Source organism: Neodiprion lecontei, chromosome 5 (assembly GCF_021901455.1).
Source record: "Neodiprion lecontei isolate iyNeoLeco1 chromosome 5, iyNeoLeco1.1, whole genome shotgun sequence".
NCBI lineage: Eukaryota > Metazoa > Arthropoda > Insecta > Hymenoptera > Diprionidae > Neodiprion > Neodiprion lecontei.
In genome coordinates, this window is record NC_060264.1 from 28762269 (window position 1) to 28783895 (window position 21627).

General features: G+C 37.7%; 1 protein-coding gene across 23 annotated transcripts in view; it reads right to left on the reverse strand.

The window, feature by feature from the left end:
- Positions 1–21627, reverse strand: part of LOC107226307 (serine/threonine-protein kinase MARK2) — a 63588-nt gene that overhangs the window by 21746 nt on the left and 20215 nt on the right. For 11 of the 23 annotated variants that reach the window (XM_015667074.2, XM_046741876.1, XM_015667077.2 and 8 more), the window contains exons 1-10: positions 14932–15079; positions 13049–14269; positions 10394–10724; positions 5166–5390; positions 4458–4836; positions 3788–4023; positions 3380–3491; positions 2012–2124; positions 1592–1793; positions 1255–1455 (exon numbers count right to left, since the gene is read on the reverse strand). In XM_015667074.2, the coding sequence (XP_015522560.2) occupies positions 1255–1455; positions 1592–1793; positions 2012–2124; positions 3380–3491; positions 3788–4023; positions 4458–4836; positions 5166–5390; positions 10394–10724; positions 13049–13962 (2713 nt within the window). In that variant the 5' untranslated portion in view covers positions 13963–14269; positions 14932–15079. Of the gene's footprint in view, positions 1–1254; positions 1456–1591; positions 1794–2011; positions 2125–3379; positions 3492–3787; positions 4024–4457; positions 4837–5165; positions 5391–10393; positions 10725–13048; positions 14270–14931; positions 15325–18806; positions 18954–21627 lie in introns of those variants that run through there. The other 12 variants (XM_046741882.1, XM_046741881.1, XM_046741883.1 and 9 more) reach the window with 8 other exon arrangements.

Below are 21627 nucleotides of genomic sequence, written 5' to 3' on the forward strand. Positions count from 1 at the left end.
TGTAAATGTGTACAGAAAATAAACATTTAGGATGATAGTTTACGTAGTATATTAATTACTGTAAGAAATGATTGTAGTTATTATTATTATTATTATTATTATTATTATTATTATTATCATCATTATTAGCGACATCACCATTGTTATCTAACACAGTAATAATTGCGACACTCAAAGCAGCGATGAATAGAATAGAAAAGAAGAATAAAGAAAAGAAATATAGTTGACAAGTTTGAAATGAAAAAAGGAGTATTACAAGCATCGAAACATAGATGTATCACGATAAAATATTTTATCTCAACTGTGAAGCAAGTTTATTCAATTGTACCATGAATTTGAATTGCGGCGCAAAAAGTGGCAGTGATTGCTGCTGTCATAATGTAAACTTAATTCGTATCTACTTACAAATAAGACGAACAAAGAAAATTTAAGTTATAGTTGAAAGAAAGCAGAAAATAGAAATATCGTTTCTATTTTATGCGGAAAAGAATTAAATTATCCAGTCGTATTTGTCTCCTAGTTTCTCAAACCGGCAGATAAAAATTAATTTTGAAGTTAAGAGGTAAACGAGATAAACAACGACAACGACAACAACAACAACAACAACAATAATTAGAATAACGATTTTTGACCATGATAAACTTTTTCAAACCTAAAACCATGACAATAACATTACCAATAAAGTCTAGTTTGAACAATTCAATGCTCGCTGTAACGTATTGTTATTATCATGCTATCAAATGTGCAAAGGGATATAAAAACCGAGCAGTACAAATGGAAAAAAAAGCAAACCTAAATCTAGACTAGAGTCTAGAAACTAAACGCTAGTTTCTGATCTACTCTGGCAACCTTCAGTTAAATATCTTACTAATATCTTTTACCTGTCATTGAAACTGATGGAAAAAAAAAAAAAAAAAAATTAACCGCACATTGTTCTTATATTAGCGAGAACACGGAGAGATACATAGAAAAAGAGATAAGGATGCGAAACAACATGGAGAGCGAAAAAAAAAGCAAGAGAACGGAACAAAAAGATTCGTAACTTATCGCAGCAGATAATAATAAACCCATGGAATTTAAATTCATCGTCATTTACCAGCGACGAGGAGAGGATTAACGAGTTGGCAAAGAAATTGGGTAGAAAGATGAGAAGATGAAGAGAAATTACGAAATAGAAAATGGACAGAGAAATATAAAATGTACGTATATAGAGAAAAAGAGAATGGTTTAGCAAAAAGCATGTAGTCAACTCACTGGTGTCTAATTGTCCTGGACTATTTTTCGGTGCTGACGGTCTACCCGCAGGTACGCGAGCACTGTTCTCTTTTATTGTTGCCGAATCAACCGTATTTTGACGTTTAAAGTTACTTCCACCGCTACCTGCTAAGGTTCCAGCGCCCGTACCAGTTGTTGCATGATTGTGGTTCGTCGTATTACCAGGACTAGGCGCGCACCCTGAAAATAAAAGACCAGTCGTTATATTTTCAGTAGAAATTGGGAATATTGAATAAGTCGGTAAAAACCTTCAGTCCGTTATTTTCTTCCTTCAGTGTTCCTTCGGCTACATAACTTTTTTTTTATCGATACTTACGGAGTGTCTCACCTCCGGAAGAAGCTCGTCTACTGGGTTTTGGGTTGCTAGCTGAAATACTGCGGTGAACACCTCGATGCGAGGGACTCTGTGCTGCGCCTCCCGTCCCCGTTCCACTGACTCCGCCACCCCCTGATCCTACTTGGGGCGGAATGTTGCGCAGCGACAGCGAACTGCCAGACCGAGAACCGTCGCTTTCAGGCTGTCCCAAAATAACAGAAAAGTAAGAACAAAAAAAAAACAAAAAAAGGGGATAAAAAGAGAGAGAGACAATAAAAGCAAAGGCAAATAAACAACGAGAATTACAGAGTGTGTCGGGGAGAAAGGATGAATTGATGCAATTTCTTCAATTTATAATTTGTTCGCTTTTGTCAATTTTCTTATTTTTTTTTTTCAAGGGCTTGCTGCGCCCGGACTTACGTCTGTGGTCTTTCTTCCTAGTAGTAGATAGGTGGCGAATACATCGTCGTACTTAGCTTGGCCGAGGGAATCTTCTATTTCGCTTCGTGTATATCCCATACTAGCTAGTGCCTCTGTAACAGGATTTTTACAAGAGGCATAGTTAAATCTAACAAACAAAATAGCTATATTACCATTAAGTCATGTACTTACTTCGACAAATAATTACTTTTCATTTCTTTTCTGTACATATTTTTATAATCTGCTTCTCTTCTTTTAATTAAATTGCAACAACTGAATATGAATTATGAAACTGGATCTGGATATAAATTATCGGTAATGAAAATCAAATTCTTTACGTTGCTTGTGAATTCATATACTTTGATAATTGAGCGAATGTATTGTCAGAAATGTAACGATTATATTAACAGCTTCTGTCAAAGCTGTAAAACGTGAAAACATTAGATAATGAATAGAGACAGAAGGAAAAAGAGGACAAATAAACAAGAAAATTTTGGAAATGGAGTAATATTTTCACAGCGAATTTTTGTGACAAATATTATCGTACAACGAATTCGATCGAATGAAAATTTGACCTGAAAACGCGGCATAAAAAAGTACCCAGCCCACGAGTTTGATATTAGTAGATTACCCAGACGATTTTTGATCGATAAAATCTACCTAGATCGATCTATGCCTAACGAATAACGCATGCTATTATTTTGTTAACCATTAAACCATAGGTCGTTGCATGCATAGATATATCAGACTAGAAACGAAAGACAAAACAATAATAGAACAAGCACAAAATTGGTGCGCATAACTGTGCAATGAAAACGGTAAGGTATCTTCATTGTTGCTCAGAACGTATTTTAATACAATAATATTAAACTATTGAATTTCCGATATCTCACGAGGAAAATTTCTGCCAATCCATAAAATATTCGATATATATATACTGCACGTAGCTGGAAAAACGATAGAAAACGTTCATTGCAACAATTCAATCGACGAGGATTCAACTAATCGGGCGTCTGATATATCTCCCGATCTAATATTCTATTCTAAACATACAATCTACTGTCCGAGAGCATTTCTCGTCGTAAAACGGTGACAATTGCTGACGGCAGTGGGCGGAAACGGTGGTAGTTGGAACAAAAGTTCAATATCGTACAGTTTGAGATTAAAAAAATTTCGTTCTTTTATCATTTCACCTCTCATTTAGCAGTGAAGTGTATAACAGTAAACAAGACCAAATTATCGATGAAAAAATAATTCATCAACGTTCTTTGCTTCGCTGTGTCGATATAACGACCAGAGTTTCCAACCAAACACGAAAACACACGTACTAAACATAAAAACGGTAGGTAGTAAGTGTTATGTACATACTGGCAGACTCACCTATCCTCTTGTGGTCCTTGTAATCGGGTTCCGGTTCTAAGTACGGTTTTAATTCGTCTTCCTCGTATCCCATATTCATCCATTTATCTTTCATTATATTCTGTAAACCAGTACAGAAAAAAAAACATCAAGTTAACGTCCCAAAGGGTAAATAATGAATTGCCCACATTCATATCATCGAAAACAAGATAATCAATTGGGACCGTTTGTCGCATGGTAAAATTTGAAAATCTCGAGTAGCTTTTCAAAATTTCATCATCTCTTTTCTCTTTTATCGTCATTGATATAATTTTACACCTCGACGAATCGAGTAGCAAACAAATATCAAGATCGTTAAAAAACGGTCCATGGATTATCCTGCGGGGCTGGATTGCGCGCAAACGAACACGTTCGAACCTTATCGCCACGTACCTCTAACGAGGCCCGTTTTGTGGGGTTGAGCACCAGAAATTTTTTTAATAAATTTTCACAGTCGGTCGACATGTAGAACGGGATTCTATATTTGCCCCGCAATACTCTTTCTCGTAATTCCCTAAGCGTAGATCCGTCGAATGGCAGTGAGCCCGAAACTAACGTGTATAATATCACACCTAATGACCATACGTCGACTTCTGGCCCGTCATACTTCTTTCCTGAAATCAAGTAAAAAATATTTACAGTGAGAAATGTTCGAAACTTGACGGACACTTTCAATTTCATTCCAAATTACATCGAGAGAATCGAATGTCTTGGTGATTTTATTCAAATTTCAATGTAAAATGTCAAACACATCATTTAAACTTTATTATGTGAAACATTACCAAATAAATCATTCAAAAGCTACAACTGAAGTCGATCGATATAAAATTAGAAAAATAAATATCGTTATGTTAGGTTAGGCTTCTACAGCAGGCATTTATAGTATCTAAATTTTCTCCTACATTATAAGAATGTGACATTCAAATAAACTCAACTCGATCTACTTCAGTGGCACCTTCCAAACTTTTTAATTCACAGAATTCACTTTTTCCTCTGTTTCGTCATATTAATATTTCAACTAGGTTACTATATTTACTATGTCACTTACCTTGAAAAAGTTCTGGTGCGGCGTATGGCGGAGAGCCACAAAAAGTGTCAAGTTTATTACCGGGTGTGAATTCGTTGCTGAATCCAAAATCAGCAATCTTGATGTTCATCTCGCTGTCGAGTAGCAAGTTCTCAGCTTTTAAATCTCTATGGATGATCTTTTTCTGATGACAATACTGTACCGCCGAAACTATCTGACGGAATTTAGCCCGGGCTTCCTTCTCCTTCATCCTACCATGCAATACTAGGTAATCAAACACTTCCCCTCCACTCGCATACTCCATTACTAGGTACAACGTTTTCTCAGTCTCAATCACTTGGAACAGTTTGACGATGTTTGGATGGTCCAGCATTTTCATTATCCTTACTTCGCGGAATAACTGCAGCGTATAAGAAAAACAAAGACAAGAACGTAATTAAAAGGCTGTGGAAATAGAAAGAAGAAAACAATGTGAAAGAAATGGGAGTGCAAAAGATTTGGTTTCGCAATTCTTTCGCTAATTTTTAGTTTTCAAAAAGCTATCGATTTGCGTGTGATAAAGTTTTCTCTTCCAAAGAATGAAAAATAGCCTCTGAACGTACTTAATCAATAGCTGAATTGAGACTAAATCTCTTAATAACTTAAGGTTTACAAGAATTAAATACTGAATTTAAAAGTTAAAAAAAATCCAATTCTTTACAATGACCATTTTTTTTCCAGTTTTCTCACCTTTTGAAGGCTACCAGGGTTGAGCTGTGTTTTGTCGATGATTTTGATGGCAACTTCCTTTCCGGTTGGAACATGTTTGGCGAGTTTCACCTTGGCGAAGTTACCTTTACCGATTGTTTTCAATAGCCTGTATTTACCAATGTGAGGTTCCTCCGGTGCTCGGCTTCTTGACGACAATCTTGTGTGATGCGGAACACTGCTCGACACCCCCACGCCATCCCCTGTCTGCAATATCAATAACAATCATTATTATGACTGTATCCATTTATTTATCATTAGCTTCTTCACATTTCTTGGGTTTTTTTATAAATCACGAAATCAAAATTATAAACTTTCTGGTCCTTTCGTGGACGAACTTTACATGTACTTGATATCATCAAACATTGACAAGGTTTACGATGAATGGTAAAATTTTGAACCTGGTGATCTTGATATAAAATTACTTTTTCAACAACATTCATGCAGATTATTCATAACATTAAACTAGAATATGACATGAATTTGTTAGATTTAAAAAACGAAATGACATATTATATTCAATCAATTTGAACAGTCAACAACTGAGAATTTGGGAACTTGGCATTACATGAGAACGAATTTTTTACATTTATGTCATTGATGGATATACGGAAACGACATTCAAGTGTCAGACTTCTCTCAAAGAAACTTCTAAATAGTTCAACTTATCACATTACAAACATTACACGACTCATATGAGATTAGAAAATCTGCAGATTTCTGTGAGCAGCTGGTTCCTTATTTCAAGTTTTTGACTTTTTAAATGTTCATTTCTTTTTTTCCTCTTCATTTCAACCCATAAAAAAGAAAATTGAATGTGCGCCCCTGTACGTTATTATCATTACTTTTTTCTTCATTGATAAATTACCACAATGGTCACCTCGAGATAATTCAGTGACAATTTAAATTCTTATAATTACACTTAAATTACTCTTACAATTACACTTTACGCTTAAATTCACGTTCGTATTTACAATAATTGAACTTTTATCGATTTCTTTTTTTCTCCGTAATAACGGTCACTGTAGAGTATAAATAACAAACTTTCATGCAGTTATTGAAGGTGTATAAATACGTGAGAAAATGCAGGATATCATCCAAAGTGATTAGCTAATTGTATAGAGTGAATAATTGTCGTTATATTGGGTAGTACAACAGCAATAATGACAAAAATTACAATATCGTTACATTACCCGCAAAAGGCCGCGGGTGACCATCTTGCAGGTGGTGGCGACTTTAGAGGCAGCCAGCTTGACGATGATTTTGTCAAAGAACAAGGGCAAGGAGATAATGAGTTACGTAATCAGTTTGTAAATATAACAAAAAGTAGATGAAATAAAGTGAAAACGAAATTCGATTAAATACTTTTTCGCAGAGGATCTGTGCTTGTTAGATATATATTTTTCTAACTCATCCTGTTCGCGTAGATTTTTGCAACACTTACAAACAAAAGAAATAAAAACAAAAAAAAATAAATAAATAGAAAATACAAATAACGCTGCAATAATCACAATTTCCGGTCACTCGATTTGAATCAAAGTAATATTTATTATTCGGTTCATTTGTCCTTCTCAAATGGAGATGTGTGGTTTATAACTGTTTTTTCATTCTCGTACCGCGTAAAATATTCATTAACTTTTTCATAACATTAGACGAGACGAGTGTGTTCAATCATCGCGTTGATCACTCGGACAAGTTAATTTATTAGGTTTGTTAACTTTCACTGAAAACTTAAACTTCTTTTACACAGATGAAACCGCGTCATCCCAATCGATCGATAACTACGAGCAAAATGATCATAATTGTCTTGACTGAGGCTCGTGGTTGTCGAGAGTACGAATAACAAGCATAATAAGGGGTGGGGGGAGGGGGGGGGGGGGGGGGAGGGGAACCACTTGGCGATTTGTCGAATATAAGTAACGACGGGGAATCCTCAAAAGTTATTTAATAATCTTTTTGTCGCTAAGTTTGTTACTACAGGCGATGACGGTGAGGACGAACAGTCAACGGAATAAAAGGACGAGAAGTTTGTCGATGACATTGAAACCACCTCCGGCAGCTGTATTTCTCCTTCTTCTCCTTTTTTTCCTCCTCCTCCCCGACGTCAACGTCGAGAATTACCTCCACGACAATAACTATGTGATCTCTGACGTCCGAGATTGTAAATATCGAAAACACATTCTTCCCAACTTCTGCAGTAAATGAACAACGACGATCGATCAGGAGGGCAGGCATTGATTGATCGATTCGTTCGGTACGAACCCCCGGAGAAACACCCTCGGTTCTCTCAGTAAATTGCTTTTAATATATATCAAAACAAACCGCGACATAATGCTTACTCGCGAATTTCATTCCTCTCGTTTATCACGTTTGATGGTATTATTATTATTATTATCTGTCCCACTCGATTCATTTTGGATTATACGTTCATCAGAGATTTTTAATTGTAAAACTGGAATTGTATAAACCAAAGTAGGTAAGAAAAAATAAATAAATTGAATCAAAGAATATGGAGAAAAAAATTAATAGCCGTAAGGAACGGCAGTAAAAAGTCTTTAAAAAAATTTCTTTCGACTTATTAGCACGGTCTGCAATGTGATAAGTAGTGATTAGTTAGTCGCTCCCGAAGTAAAATAATTAAAATCGGAATATGACAAACGAGAAATAAGAGTGTTAAAATTCGCTGCACGGATCACCGATATCATCACAATCCTGTGTTTCTCACATCACACTGACGCACAAGCATAGAGAGGAGACAAACCGAAAAAAGTTTGACGAGAGACGCCTCAATTATCGCGATTTTTTCCCCTCGGAAAACGTCATAGGCCGAAACCTTAACGATATCTACGAGGGAAGAGCGAGTTTATATTGACAGCGAATGAAGGTGTCTTCTTCCTCCGATCGTCTCTGATTTGATCCTCCTGAGAGGCTGGTTACCGTCTCGCGACTAAAGACCCTGAAGACAAGGGGCGACGGTGGAGGAATCAATACTAGAGCCACCGCCGGCTAGGATACAACACCGGCCGTATTTTCGCTGGGCTAAATATCTTCGCGCCCGCGCAATGACGACGACGAATCGTGGAAGCCACCAAAACCCGCGGCGACGCAAAGCCGGTCACCAACTTCACCCTGCGATGGCCGAATGATACCCAGTTTGAAGAAAAATCGAATAGTCGACGTTCACTTTCGAGTCGAAATACAAATCGAGATGTTTCGAGCGTGGTGTGTCACGTGACCGGTTTAATAGGGTTTTCAACTGGCTGCACTGATTTCCCCAGTTTTCAACCAATAGCGAAGGCGAAATCTTAGGGAAAATGCACTAGGTGAAGACTCAGTGCAGCCAATTGAAAACCATGTAACAGTTTTCACGAGAATCCATCTCATTCTTTTGTTATACTTTTAATCAATTTAGAATTTATCGTAAAGTGTTCGTGCTATTCGTCGGAAAGGGCGGTAACTGGTCAGTTACGGTTGAATAAATATCGTAAAGATTTTTCATATGTTTATTTCGCCGCAAGACACGACACTTTGAGATTATATTTTACGAATTATTCGTGCGTGAATTCATGTGACAATTTAACTCCTGGTTGACCCGAAAGCAATTCCCAGTATCGAAACGATCACGACACAAACAATGTCGAAACGAATCGATGTTTTAGGAGAGAATGAGATGGGTTTTCGTAATGACTCTTAAATCCGTCATGCGACACATTTTTGTTGTAATATCAATTTCTCATTTCACAATCATGATTATAAATTCAACTTTGCGGGTTCCAGACGTTATTTCATGTCGAAGAAATATTATCGTTATTAATTTCAACTCGACCAACCAAACCTTGACTTTATCAATCGTTTACTGTTCGCTTGCAATTCAAGCTAAATTTCTTCGACTGAATAAAACTCTAATCCTTTCGCCATTTATTTGGTTCACGATCAGTCGATCAAAACTGTGAATTTTCAGATAAACTAACAAACTAATTTTACATTCTTACTTTGCCGTCATTTCAAAACTTTCTTTTTATCGTAGCGAGCAGAAATTTTGCTAACCCTAAGAATAATAATTTATTTTTCGCACAAATTATGTTGAAATAAGTCACTGTTCTAAGTTTCAGATTGTGAAGTTCGTAAAATTGGTTCATCGTTATATACCTTCATCCCAAGTTATAGCTATGAGAAAAGTCGGAAATCTGACGCTGATTCAGCTGCTGCTACGTCCCTTTGGACGTCAGCTGATCTCCGACGGTGATGTTTTATAACAACGCGTTCACGGTGCGCATGATCAGGTGAAATTATTTATTTTAGTTACCTGAGAATTTCGCAGACTTTACCTACAGACTGAAATATTCAGTTTTCAATTTACCTTTGGGTGAACGAGTTCTTTTCTCCGGGTAGATATATTTATATACGAGTTAAAAAATTTTAAACAGAGACAAGCGATTTTTTTTTGTCTTTTCGGGGTACAAGGAATCTCAAAAAAAAAAAAAAAAAAATGTATCGCACAACGTGATGGAACAAGACGCAAAACCTAGTCTAACTTTCCTTTTAAATTCTTCGATATTTTCAGCTTCTTTCTTTATAATATAACATACAAGCTGTTTATAAATAGCATCGAGACTCTCTCAAAGCAAGGATAACAAATCTGCGATAAGATAAATACAGCGTAATACAAGTTTACTCAATGCGAGCGAACGACTCGAACCGAGTCGATTTCTCGTCCTATTCGCTTCAACATTTTCAATAAACTTGAAAAGCAGTCATACAATAATTGAAAAATCACACTTTCCAAGGTAACGAGCTTGAGAAACGTTTTCGAGTAGATTCCTCGATAAATTTTACCGTACGATTGTATTTCAATCAGATTTATAAAATAATCGCATGTAATCATACACATAATTGATCAACCAATTAATCAGCAAATTAATCGATCGCTGCTATGAAGGTTATATAATAATATATTACACCTATACGTATATGTACATGCTGTACTTATATTTATAGAATTAGAGCGTATATGTACACGCTCCAATTTTCAAAATATATATGATCATGTTTCAAAAGCATGTTTAAATAGATTGAAAAAAAAATAAAAAATAAAAAATAATAATAAAAATGTTTAAGAAATGCTCACTCAGCTATCATCGCGTTCTCTGCAATTAAATATCAAAAATTGCTTTTTTCGTTTGTTTATTTATCTACTATCTATAATATACCTCTTTTATTCCAATGTTTTGTATCGCCTTTTGAATAACGCTGGTCAGCGGTTTCGGTGTGGAAGTAGCCGTAGAAGAAGTTGTTGAATTTGTACCAATTCCGGCAGCAGCCTCCTGCTGGAGCTGCCTTTTGGTCATAACTGGTCTGACGATATTCCTTGCTTGTTGAGCGCGCGATTGAATTTTCAACGGCATATCCGATGTGTCCCCGTTACCTCGACGCGTGTCCGAGGCTGTACGATTCAATTTAACACCAGCCCTCTTCTTTGTCGTTATACCAGCATTTCCGGTAGAATTTCTCGTCGCTTCGCCACGTTGCAGCGGTGTCGACCTTCGTTTATCATTTCATTCACATGTTCAGTTATTTATATTTATTATACATGTATTAATTATTATAACGTGTTTAAAAATGCATATTTTTCCCCTTTTTTTTCATTCCCCGTTTGTTTCGTACTCATTGCGTTATAGAAGTATATAGAAAACTCTTCTAATCCATTTTTAGGTTCTTTTTCATCTTTTGTGACAATATTCATCCGAGTTTTTTTCCCAGTTTGTGTGTAAATTACGGAATAAACGAGCATCTGCGAGAACGTGGTGTAATTAACGCGAATATGCAATAAATAAAGCCAGAGAGCGCAGATAAAGTAGTAAAATTTAATTGAAAACAAAAAAAAGAAATACACATAAAAGATATGCCTGTAAACGGTAATGTGGCCGTCGCAATAAAATTCAAAACGAGTTATGAATAAGTTTCGACAGTTGAAAAGTGGCGGAAAAACCAAGGACAAAAAAAAAAGAATCATCGAAGAGCCAAGCAAAATATTGAGCGAGAGAATTCGCGTGCGAGAAGTTTAACGATGCATGCCTATTGTTCGCTATTTAGCGTTGCAGGTGCCGAGATCGAAAGAGAGAAAGAGAGAGAGAGAGACAGAGGGACAGATATAAAAAGAGAGCTAGTGAGTTACGAAATACGGGAAATCCTCCATGTTCATGTACACCTGTTATACGGTGAAAATTGTATGCATTATACATTCTACACGAGGATGTATCAAGCCTATTGTACTGCGTAATTCTCACCTCATTTTTTCTTTTTTTTTTTTTATACCTGGTACGCGATCGCGTTACATAAGTAACAACAACGACAGCAACAACAATAATGATGATAATAATAACAATACCGTCAACAACAATAATGGAAAGTGTGACGCGCCTTGATGTTATACTCGTTGATATAATAATTGCATAAATATTGTTATTACCGGTGTAACGAGTCAAATTTCTCACGCGCGGTACAACGAATTTTTCTTTTTTCGCAGCAAGAAAAGAAAAAGAAAAAGGAGAAAAAATTGTAACCAATTGAATTAAATAAATTAATTACGAGTTCAGGTATATACGGAGTGAGTAGCTAACGGTCGGATCAAAGCGTATGGGAACAATCTCACGCGCATGCGCTGAAATTCTAGAGTAGTAAAGCAGTTGTTTTGTCAGGCTGACCAACCGTAATAAGTTCAGATGACAGATTGCCGCAATGTATGTAACCTCAAAAATTTTGTCAGCTATCGGTGGCAGGTGTGCTCAACTTCGTTCATTCTCCCATTAATAATTTTTACGAATAAAAAGATTCGTAATCTGCTCATTGGAGCATCAGAAAGAGTTCCAACAGCCAAAATGTTTGATCTATTACAGATGCTGTCACAATTTTTGAGGTTACATACATCGCGGCGAGCTGTCATCTGAGCTTATGACGGTTGGTCAACCTGATAAAACAACTGCGTTTGTTCTAGAATTTTAGCGCATGCGCGTTAGACCATTCTACTGTTAGCTACTCACTCTGTACAATAATCAGTTATGTATAAGGTAAATTTCCCTGTGGTGAATGACCGTTAATGTTTGCGGTATATGTGCAATGCAAAGTGAGAATTCGACCGTGTTATAAACGCGTAACCTTATACAATTAAATGGCGAGTGTAATAGCTGGTATTGTGTACTTTCCGCGGGTAATAAAAAATTGCGTGACAATTGATCGTTACTTTCGGCCGTTATACGATGTACATATAGACATATAACGATCTACCGATTCGCTAATTACGATAATCCGCATTGACGTAAACTTTGAAAATCTTGCAAATGCGTATATGTAATGGAAAAATTTTACATGCATCAGTGTCGGTGAAATAATTGCGTGTATACACACATACGTGTAATGTGTACAATTTCTCTCAATCTCTCCTTTCTTCTCTGACTGATTACGCGTTTGAACAATTCAAGAAAAATGATCGAAAATTAATTTTTCTGCGATAATTCCCCACTGTCGAATATTATTTGGATCATTTGACATTTCAATCGCGATTCTTGTATAACAGAGTTTTCTGAAATTTACTACAATATATTTGTATACAACATCGTTTCGCGTAGTGTCTCAAAATCTATACCTCTTCATTTCCTCCCCATACGAGAACTTGAATAACACAATCATTACCAACGATAATCGAACGCAATTGAACAAAAAATGGTAACAAGGATTGTATACGTTGATTGAGAAACGACAACGATTATGAAAAGAAATTCCCAGTCCATTTTATCACGATAAAAACCCCTCTCAAGTAAAAAGATACGAATAAAATAAGCTTAAAACAATATTGATTGATTAATTACCCCTCAGCTTCGTCGTCGGTGTTATTGCGAAGTAAATCCTCGTGTTCCCTATACCGCAATTCGATTTCAGGAACAATTTTATCGCTACCAGTATTGCCGACGGGGGAACGATCGTGTTGCAATTGAGAAGAAATATCATCGGACGTGACGTCAGTGCCTGCGTCCTGTTTAAACCTAGCAGCAGCGGCAATGGTTCCTTGTTCTATGGCTTTGACTTGCCTCTCGAGTTGATCAAGCATGTCAATACTGCTCTTGGAATCCGGCAAAACGCTTCCATCACCACCCACTGTATCGAGAGATCGATGATCCTGATCGTTGAGTATGAGATCTAGTTTCACGCCAGTTTTTCCGCTCTGATTTTCCCGTAAAGATCGTCGTCCGTTAGATGTTTGAAACTCACCACCGGTCGAAGAAATGGCATTACCCTTGCCGATTACCGACCGTTCAAATGACCGACCGAACTTCTTAGCCAGAACATTCTCGAAGTCCTGAATATTCTGACTTACTATTGAGTTCTGCGTCCGTTCGTTAACGAATATCGGAACACCTCCGGCGCTTCCTCGCGATCTAAACGACGAGCCTCTGCTACCGGTCATGACCGGCGACCCACTCGCCGAATTAGAATTCGAATTGACGTTCGAATTCCCGCCACCGCCGGTGCTTCGTTTTTCCACCACCCTGAGACCCGCGTCGCCCTCGACGAGTTCCCACTGTTTAAGTCCTTCCGGCGTCGAGGGACTTCCCCTCGGACTGGGACTGCTGGTCCTCGAATCAGTACCGATCATCGGACTGCGTCGCTGCTGGATTACTGTTCCATCCGGGTTCAACGTCTTCCGGAAACTCGACGGTCTTATCGACTTCCTTCCCGGCTGATTTCGCGCCAGGATAGTTTCCCGCTCCTCCCGATCCGCCATGTTGATTTTATACACTATCGCGATCGGCGAGTTACTTTCGTCTGACTCGTTCTCTTTTATTTTCTTTTTCTTTCTCGTTAGCTTTGAAATCAAAACGTGGTGGAAGTTTCACGATTTCGATTTTTTCATATTTCGTTAATCCAACTTTCTTATCTCTTACTATTAGATGTTATATCGTGATCATCGATCCGGGGTTTATACAGTATTTATAAATCGGCAGCCACTCTCCTCTGCACAGCTTTATACTTCGTTGTTTCCAAATTCCGGACGATTAGTACAGATTAACGATCTCGCTCGGTACGCGTCTCTGTTTAGAAAATACATTCACATGGATTTGTTAAGATTTATTATTGTTGAATTTTTTTTTTTTTCCAAGTCGTATTTATCACATCACGTTGCAGAACACGATTAGCGATCGGTGTAATTGTTAATAATTACCCAGAGCTACTGCACCGTGCAATGAAAAAATCGTATACAATGGAGAAAGCTTTAGAAATATATTTTATCTATCCGAAAATAAGAAATCAACTTCTTGGTCGAGCTGTAAAAAATGTATAAATAAAAGAATTAAATGTGAAGAAAATCTGACAGTCGACTAGGACTATTCCTAAGGAAAGAACCGTTCAATTCAGAACTCTTCCAACGCGACGAACAATGTAACTGATTTCCGGTGAAAGGATCTTTATAATACTATAAAGGAAGAAGAAAAAAAATGTAAAAAAAAACCAGACTGTTTTTTTAGCAAGACAACTTTTGATATAATAGATGAAGAAGCAAAATTGTTTTTGGAATGAGTTGAAATCGTGAAAATATTTTCTATGCAATTTTTTTTTTTTGTTTCATTCCTCGACAAGAAAACTGTACTGGAAAATTGAAGTTAGAAATCTTTCATACAACCATATCACCTCCGATGGGTCGAGTTCTGGATAATTATTAACAACACATAACCGATAAATATATGATAATCACCAATATTTCCGCAAGCGCGTCGCATTTATGTAGGTAGGAGGTGTATATATACATTATACATATATGTACATACATATATACGTAGAAAACTTCACTGTTTCACCATAATGCACAACGATTTATATCCCATCTCCGGTAAGCTTATCATCTATTAACAATAACAATAATAATAAAGCATCAACGACATATATAATATTTGACGATAATGTGATAAGTATACAGCACACAATTAGCATTATTATACGTATATGTATATATGAATTTTTTGTGTGTGTCCATGTGTTCGCGCGCGAGCGTTTTTTCCCCATCCATTTTTTTTTTTTTTTTTACCGTGCTGCTTTTGCTGGTTCATTAATTTACTAAAATTACTGCGACATTAACGATATACCTATATTATATGTATATAGGACACAGAACATTGCGTGTATAATAATTTCGAAGTTACAGGCCTGCACGTATATACACACATGTTCAACATGATAAACGCCTCATTTATCGTTTGCATATTATTTCGATTATATTTTCTGTAGACGCGTCTGAAGGATCACCACGACGACGACGACGACGACGACGACGACGAAAATAGTAATATCAATAATAATAACAACAACGATACCAATGATGCAGATAAACAAATTAGCAAACAAACGAACAATTATTTTCTGCAGTCCCAGAGATATAATATACAATCATACGCGTTATTCATATTGTGTATAATACAAACGTGTCTCGCCTCAACAATGTTATATTTTATAACGATACGTGATTGAAGCTGCACTGCACTGCGTGTAGACGACGAAAACTGAATTGAAAGGAGACCGACAGAGAGCGAAAGAGAGAGAGAGAAAAGAAAGAAAAAAAATAATGAAACAAAATGATACAATAGAGAAGCAGACGATTTTTACATAACTCCGCGTAGACGCGAATATACCTACATCGCGTCTCCTTTTTCAATGTGACCATTGTCGCGCATGGGTAAACGGATATAATTCGATATTAAAATGCACGATATCCAGAGAGAGAGAGAGAGAGGGAAAGATACACACACGAAAATAAATACAGAGTCACAAACACTGCATCGGGCGAACACTACATTGACGGAGTAACGCGTGGTTAAAAATTGAACGAGACACACAAGAGAGTCAAACGGAGAGAGAGGCTGCTGCCTAGTTGCGAGAGCGTTTGTACGACAAGTAGCAAACCTGTCAACCGTGGGCCCGCGGCTATGGTGGGATTCAGGAGAGGAGAAGAGAAGCAAAGGGAGGTGAGGAGCGGAGAGAGGTGCGCTCGGTGTGTCAGTAAAGCCTCCGCAAGTAAGTCCATGCCTGCAAAGTGGGATGTACATTATACTATACAAACGGTGCAGCAGGTAGGCAGGGAGGCTAATAGTTCACTGGGTATTTGTATGAGTGCGTTTCAGGTACCGGAGGGGAGCTAAAAAGCGTAGCAGCGTCAGCACGAGGGACCGTTTCGGTCGGTCGCGCGTTTAGTCGAGTCGAGTTGAATTGCGTTCACAAATTCAAGTAACTAGGAGTTTTGCACCTTGCGCGTGTCTGCGAGACTATCCAGTGTCCGATATAATGTGCACGCCGCAAGACAGGATGATGGGATGGAAGAAAAAAGAAAAAAAAAAAGATGCGAGATAAATTAAAGGAAACGAAGGAATGAATTTCAAAACTAGATTTTTCTTCCCGCGACATATTTATCGAAGACTTGTTGCGAACGGTAATTATATTCGCATCACGAAGTTTTGTAGAGTTTGATCAACGGTCTCGAACAACCGAAGAACAAAGTGCACATGCGCCAAGTTTTTCGTTTGTTCAACAGGCTGGCCAACTCTATCCGACTTTGGTTGGAAACTGTCAAAATTCGCCGCTCAAGCGTTTCGAGGTTGTGTTACGTTGGCCCGAATGCAGACTCGTAACGGCAGTTAACGCAATATTGTAACCTCGAAATGCCTTTAGAAATGTCTATAGCTACGAACTCGTTGGATCGGAAACTGAGTCGGTCGGTTCGCTGACAAGAAGACGAAAAATCTCGGTAACGAAATAGGGATTGAATTTACCAGTGGTGTGATTTAACGAATGGTCGTTCATTTTTTCGCTGTTCAATTTTCAGCAGAGACCCGAAGCACCGTGAACGGTACGTTACAGTCTATACGTATTGAAAGCAAAGAACGACGAAGAGTAATAAAGCATGGAATGAATAATCGAAGAGAAAAGAAGGAAGAAATGAAACAAAAAACACACCAACAAAGAAAACAAATCGGAGCTCTGCATAAGCTTAGCACCGCGCTCTTATCTCATACGGCAACAGCTATCTCTCGTCTGACGCATGTGTATATCTAATATAAGTTGGTACTTAATGCCGCGTGCATGCGGACTCTTTGCAAGCCAGCCTGTTGTTATTATACCTGCTGCAATAGCCGCGAATATTAAAATTTATCGGGGTTTATCAAAATTTAATTAGATAAATTTTCATTGTCTTTTCTTTTTTTTTTTTTTCTTCTTTTCTTTCAATTTCCTTCAACTTTACAATTACCAATCTCCACCGACGAAGATTGTGCCGCTGAAAAGGAAAACCGTGCGGATTATAATATTTGAATTGGAACCGGAATGCAAAAAAACACATTAAAGAGTTTGAACGTTTTTGCTAGCTGATGGCTACAGACCATTTCCAAATGACAATAATAATAACAACAACAATAACAATAATAATAACAGTAATGATTGTATATATTCTCCGCCTATTTGTCGCCACGTCTTATACCCAACCGATAAACCTACAGTGACGAAAGCGTTATATTCCACATCAACGATGTTACAGGAACGGTACACAAGGCTTGTTATCGAGAATAATTGATCCCGATAAGCGATAAGATGGTAGTTATCGCTCTCGGTTGACCAGGCTGAGTATATTCAATGCCCAGGATGAACCCGATGGAGAAAGAATAATCCTTCGAAAATAAACTCTGAATCTATAAGGAAGAAAAATTAACACCGACAATCATGAGCCGATAAATCAACAAACGCGTAGGCGTGTGGGATGTGTAATACGATGAACGAACCGGCCAGCATAAGCACGACACAAAAGTATGAAAAAAGTAAAATAACACTGTACCAAACGATTAGCGCAAGGTGTTTCTTTTATTTTCGAATTTTTTATTCTCGTTTCTTTTCACCTATCTTCACACTCCCTCTCGTTTAGAATCGTAGTTTAAAGAACAATACATTTCATCCCGCACGATTCACGATCACTCTGCTTTATCATCACAAACTTCATCATCGTCATCGTCATCATCGTCGTCGTCGTCACGTTCACGACAACAGCAGCTGTTATTATTACATCTCCAATTACGTTCAAAGTATCGACCGTGATATTTAACACACAAATTCACTATGGCGACGAAAAATCCTGAAACCAAGCGAAGCGCTATCCGGTGTTCACTGCAGACGCTCTCGCCTTCGTTCCCGATGTGTAACCAACTATGATAACAGCGATATCAGATCGGTGACAATAATCTCGTTGTATCGTAACACTCGACGTTATCAAAGAGAACCACCATACCCGTTGGATACCATAAACGATCCCCGTTTGTATCGTCGAAAAAGTTTCGAAACCGTCAAAAATCCTGCCTTGCAACAACGAATTTCCGTGGGTCGTCGAAGTCGCGGATTAGAGATATACAAAATACACATCTAAATCTATCTATACATATAGACGGACAGAAAGATAGTTAGACGATAAAAAAAAAAAAAGAACAAAGAGAGAGGGGAGGAGAACTCGCTCTCTCGACCGGCGGTAAGTGGGTAAGTATATATAACCAAGATTTGGAGCAACGTTGATCGCGAGGCCGATGTGAAACTGTACGAAACCTGCGCTATATACGGCTGTATTCTGTTACACGATGGAGTTGCGGTTACGGCGGTTAAGCAGACAGAACCGGGAACCGGGAACCGAGAATGGAGAACCGAGAGAGCGAGGCGGGCGGCGTAGACCAAGTCGGCTGACTCACTGTTTCCGTACTGCTGGTGCTGAAGCGCTTCACCACCGTATCGCCTCCTCGACGTCGCCGGGGCTTCTATACGCGAGTGTGCAAACGCGTGTGCATGGATCCAGACTTTATTATACATGTATTTCAGCTCCAAAGTACGCTCTTTGATACCGTTCGTTTGACTCACAATCAGTCTCCGCTGCTCCAGGGACGTAGTAGCAACACGTACGACAACGTGCCCAATTCATTTCTTGTAAATCATACACGTCTCTTACCGCCGCGCCAAGCTCCAGCGGTATTTGGAAAATCTCACGATAACAACGTTATTAAAAATAACGATCAAGACACCGCCTCTTATGATCAATGATTTACGAACAAACGGATATCGGCGGATAGACCTCGATTTTCTTATATATTGTACTGTGAACATATGTATATTATACTACGTCAATATACACTGCACGAAGCATAAATTAAATATTATCGCATTAACGTTCAACGGATAAAGTGCAGACGCTCATCGGTATCGCGAAAAAGAGAAGAAGAAACCGACTGGTTTCCTCCTTTCGTATCAAGCGTGTATCTTATATATATATATCGTACTTATTTCACGTTTGAAATTACATTACATACTACGGTACAATACAATACGATAACACGGTATAATACGAAACTGAAAACCTCTAGAGGTTGCGAAAATTTTATCAAAATATAAAAAATAAAAAAATTAGTTCAAGTTAATCGGAATTATAATTCGTCTCAAGTTTCTTCACAGTAAATCGCGTCATTGGCGAAATATAAACAACTTTATAACACCCTGTGGAATATCTGAGAATAATTATTGCCTTTAAAATTACCACGAATTTTCTTTCATACTACGTTTCCGGTACTCGATACAATTTTCAGAATCAGCGAATTTATATTAGTTTGGTTCTTGTTTTCTTTTCTTTCCCGTCGATATTATACATGCATGCATACATTTCAACGCTGGATTAAAACAAATATTATCATCGGTTTGCTAAACGTCAGAAGTTTTTTCGCTACGGGATAAAAACAAGTCTCTTTTTTTCGTTTTTTTCCCTCCCCACCTCCACCATCGTCGGATGAAAACGTCACGGGGAATTGACACGAGTTTGTTCTATTGTGCAGTACCAAATGTTTTCCCGCAATTTAAACTTGGCCATTCGTTACTCTGCACCGTGTTTGATGCTTCGTTTTTTTTTTTTTTTTCTTCCGTTCCCCGATCTTCCCCGTGCCTTTCTTTTCCCTCGGATATAACGGTTTACAACCGTATATAGGCATACTGCTGTATAATAGATTCCGTTCTAAGACTCACCGCGGTCCATTAATTCAATTTTCGTTTTTTCCCTTCATCTTTTTAATTTACTTTTTTCACATTTTACATGAAATTACATAATTTATACCCAACGTGCCTGTGTACGAATCCGATTTTTGAATATTCAAAAGAATATTGAAAAATTATACCATCGACCGATGGGTTGTTTTAGGTACATTAATAAATATAACCGCACCTGATCGAGTATTATTTTATGCTTTCACGATGATATATTCGATTCATCAATTCGCATGTACCACGTGCATTACCGTACACAGATGCAATACATACATATGTGCATACACCTACAGGTAAATGTCGGAAAGAAAAATCGACACATATTCAATTCGGTATAACCGCTCACCACTAAACTGTTATGTAAATCATCAATTCACGAATCGATGCACCAACGTCACCAATCACGACAAAAACATTAAACACTTGGCAATTGTTTCCCATATATATATATGTATATGTATATATATATATAATAATTATTTACTTCTCTTTATAAACTCGTGTTTTACGATGGATTTGTCGTCAAACACGTACGCATGTATTTACGTATTTATTACCGATTTACCGGCAATTCGAGTTATAATAAAATGACGGATAAATATCACAGCCGCGGTACCGGCTGTAGGCGCGGCATGCTTGAGACTGTTTCTCCCCCTGAATCGCCTAGAAAGTATATAAGCCGCTGGTTACTGCTGCTGCTGCTGTTGCTGGTGGCAGCAGGAGGCGAACAACGAGCCTCGCGACGACCGCCCACGTTAAAATCAGTGAGTGAGCTGCGTGGATTCGACGACGTTGTATCCGATGCGGATCTTACCGTCGTTCGTCAAGGATAAGGGTACCACTTGTACCGTAAACTGACAGAAATTTTTATTTCCGGTTACCGCTCAGTCCTTGACTATTTTCATTTCTTACCGCAATCGACAAAATATAGTTCTAGGTAGAAAATGAAAATTAGTTTTCTAGCTGTTGCCGGAATGTCTGGTATCCGTTACTATTCTTTCTCATTACGATCGCTGTTGCTAGATTTTCTTGCTATTTTATCTTCTTTCTATAAATATATATATATATTTTTTTTTAAGTATTAAAATTTTACGTATACACTCATAAAAAGAAAGAAAAAGGTTGCGACTACAGTGGCTTCTGTGACTGAAACGGTCAAGTAAACCATAGCCAACAGTACCTGTCAGTATCGTGCGATTAATCGATAGTCGAGTTTTTCTATTGATCGTTTTTCCAATTAATCGACGATTTTGATTAATCGTTTATCCGATAAATCGATTAATCGACGGTTTCGATCAATGACTTTTCAGATTAATCGATTAATCGAAGTTACCTCATAGTAATCCTG